A 2,347-nucleotide genomic window follows, 5' to 3' on the forward strand; every position below is an offset into this window, starting at 1 on the left:
GAGTTTTGAGCAGTGTAGAGTAGCGCTTGTTTGTCATTTCTTTGATCACAAATGCAGACAGGGTTTTATGTTTACGCGGCACGATGCAACGCAGTGCGTAAAAAAAAAAAACAGTATAAGTCATTATAATCAGTAATTATGTCCCCACTGGATGCAACAAATGCCTCGTTTATAATGGGTTTTCATGTTTTTGTCTCGTCGCTCCAGCCGGACACGGCATCGTCACAGTATGGTGAGGGGTGTAACATTTCCGTCACACGCTTGAGGTATTCGGCCAATCACAACGCACTGGACAGCTGGCCAATCAGAGCACACCTCGCTTTTCAGAAAGATGAGCTTTGTAAAAATCGATGCGTTTCAGAAAGGCGGGGCATAGAGGAGAAACAATAATGTACAGTATGTGGAAAATAATGTGTTTTTTGAACTTTAAACCACAAACACATTTCATTACACCAAATACACAAAATAATGTTCTTTTTAGCAACATCATATGACCCCTTTAAAACGTAAGACAGTACCCAGATTTGAAGACTACAGTAAGATTTAACTTCTACTGTTAATAAGATTTTGGTAGGCTACTATTAGACGGATAGCCTAAATGTCCCAATTCAGATGGGCTACCCGTTTTAAAAAATTTTTTTAATGGTATATCAAAAAGTGTATATTTTTTTTAAATGTGATTGTTGGTACATTTGACCAGTTTTTACCATACTTTCAAAACAAAAATTAAAATAGGGAAAATATGCAATACGAAAATAATTGAAGACAAAATGTGTTTTACTGAGAAAAAACAAGATTTGTTTTTCCAAAAGGTACATCTGGGAAAAGGGGGGTCGTCTTATATTCGGGCCCATACGGTTAGTCAAAAAGCTGTTGCTGTAAACCTATCAAATGTTTCTGTACCAAGCAAATGAAGAGTCCAAACCCTTACCGTCTTTTGCTGCGAGACTCATTAAGCTCCATCGACACCCGTTTCCGGCGGTTTGTCTTTTTCTGTGATGGAGTCTTTGGCATGAGTTCTGGCTCGGTGCTGAAGTCACTGTACAACAACACATCTTTTTTATGAACATGTCTAATAACTGAGGGATTCTCACACACACACACACACACAAAGTGACAGTATGAAGTGTATAACACACACCTCCACCTCACATTTACAGTGTCTCTCACCTGGAAAACATGCGATAAGCTTCCTGCTGGATCTCCTCCAGCCACACCATGTGGACCTGGTCAATTTCTTTGGTAAAATCCTGCAGCTTCCCATTAAAAACCTCCATGAGGGAGCGCGTGGCCTCCGGCAAGGAACTCATGTTGCCTCCCCTGGAAATACAGAAGGATAGGTCTTGATTTTGCAATACTGACTAATAAAGCAAGTGTAAAGAATAGCATTTTGAGTTTTTGCATGCAACTGATCACAAACTAACTTTACATTATGACTCCACTAGGCACTTCTGACAAGCTGTCATTCTGAAAACACATGTTTACTATTGTGCTTCAGGGAAAATGTTAAAACATGAATTTGCTTGACAGCAAAGAGCAAAAGGTCCAGACTCATTAATATTAATATATGTCTGTCAAATGTTACAACAAAGAAATTGAGCATTTAGACGGTGTTTCTCAAAACATTGGAAATATTTCATGATGCAGGTAGATTAACTTACTGCATACTAACCATATATGATGTTCAAATTAAGAAATGTAAACATTTAATCTAATGGTTTTTTATGAACTAAGTCTTTATTCCGATCTCAGTCCAAACACAGGACTTATTATCACATATAATAAACAAATATATTATATTCCGGTTGTTACATTTATGCCGTAAGAATATTAAAATTACACAAAATAGCATGCTAATAACTAAAACGTGAATTTATGTCTGACTGCATTAAGAATTCATAGCTAACTTAAACAGCGAAATAATACATTTTAAAACGGCATCTACCTCTTTAGACTGTATGCACGACCGCACTGCAAAAACAAAGACTTGATGATCCGAAGTTATGAACCTTGCTTCTATTTTGTTCATAAACATTAAAAGCTATTTTCTGCCTTCGGCTCCACTGTCTCTTGTTTTTCTGCCACCCGCTCAAAACGGTTTAAATAGTTTAAAATTCTGCTCCGACGAATAATACACTACGAACCGCCCGATTCTGGGTGGGATCAAAGAATCCGTGTGTGCGATTGAACAATACGGCTGTCTGTCACGACAGATTCGGCCAATCACAATCAAGAACGTTTAGGCAAGGACGAGCTGTGCTCCCATTGGATGATACGCATGTCTGTCAGATTCAAACCGTCCAATGCAGGAAGAGTGCGGTGAAGTCCCCGCCTCCGTCGTGACGTC

At 38.7% G+C, this 2,347-nt stretch overlaps 1 protein-coding gene across 1 annotated transcript in view; it reads right to left on the minus strand.

Moving 5' to 3' along the window:
• Positions 1 to 2,090, minus strand: part of LOC107577398 (inner centromere protein A-like) — a gene marked incomplete at its 3' end in the record, with an annotated part of 4,937 nt that extends 2,847 nt beyond the window's left edge. The window contains exons 1-3 of the mRNA XM_016263482.1: positions 1,946 to 2,090; positions 1,171 to 1,320; positions 932 to 1,039 (exon numbers count right to left, since the gene is read on the minus strand). Of these exons, the coding sequence (XP_016118968.1) occupies positions 932 to 1,039; positions 1,171 to 1,310 (248 nt within the window). The remainder of the gene's footprint in view (positions 1 to 931; positions 1,040 to 1,170; positions 1,321 to 1,945) is intronic.
• Positions 2,091 to 2,347: the final 257 nt, after the last annotated feature.

The sequence above is a fragment of the Sinocyclocheilus grahami genome, unplaced genomic scaffold, assembly GCF_001515645.1.
Source record: "Sinocyclocheilus grahami isolate Dianchi unplaced genomic scaffold, SAMN03320097.WGS_v1.1 scaffold5928.1, whole genome shotgun sequence".
NCBI classification, from domain to species: domain Eukaryota; kingdom Metazoa; phylum Chordata; class Actinopteri; order Cypriniformes; family Cyprinidae; genus Sinocyclocheilus; species Sinocyclocheilus grahami.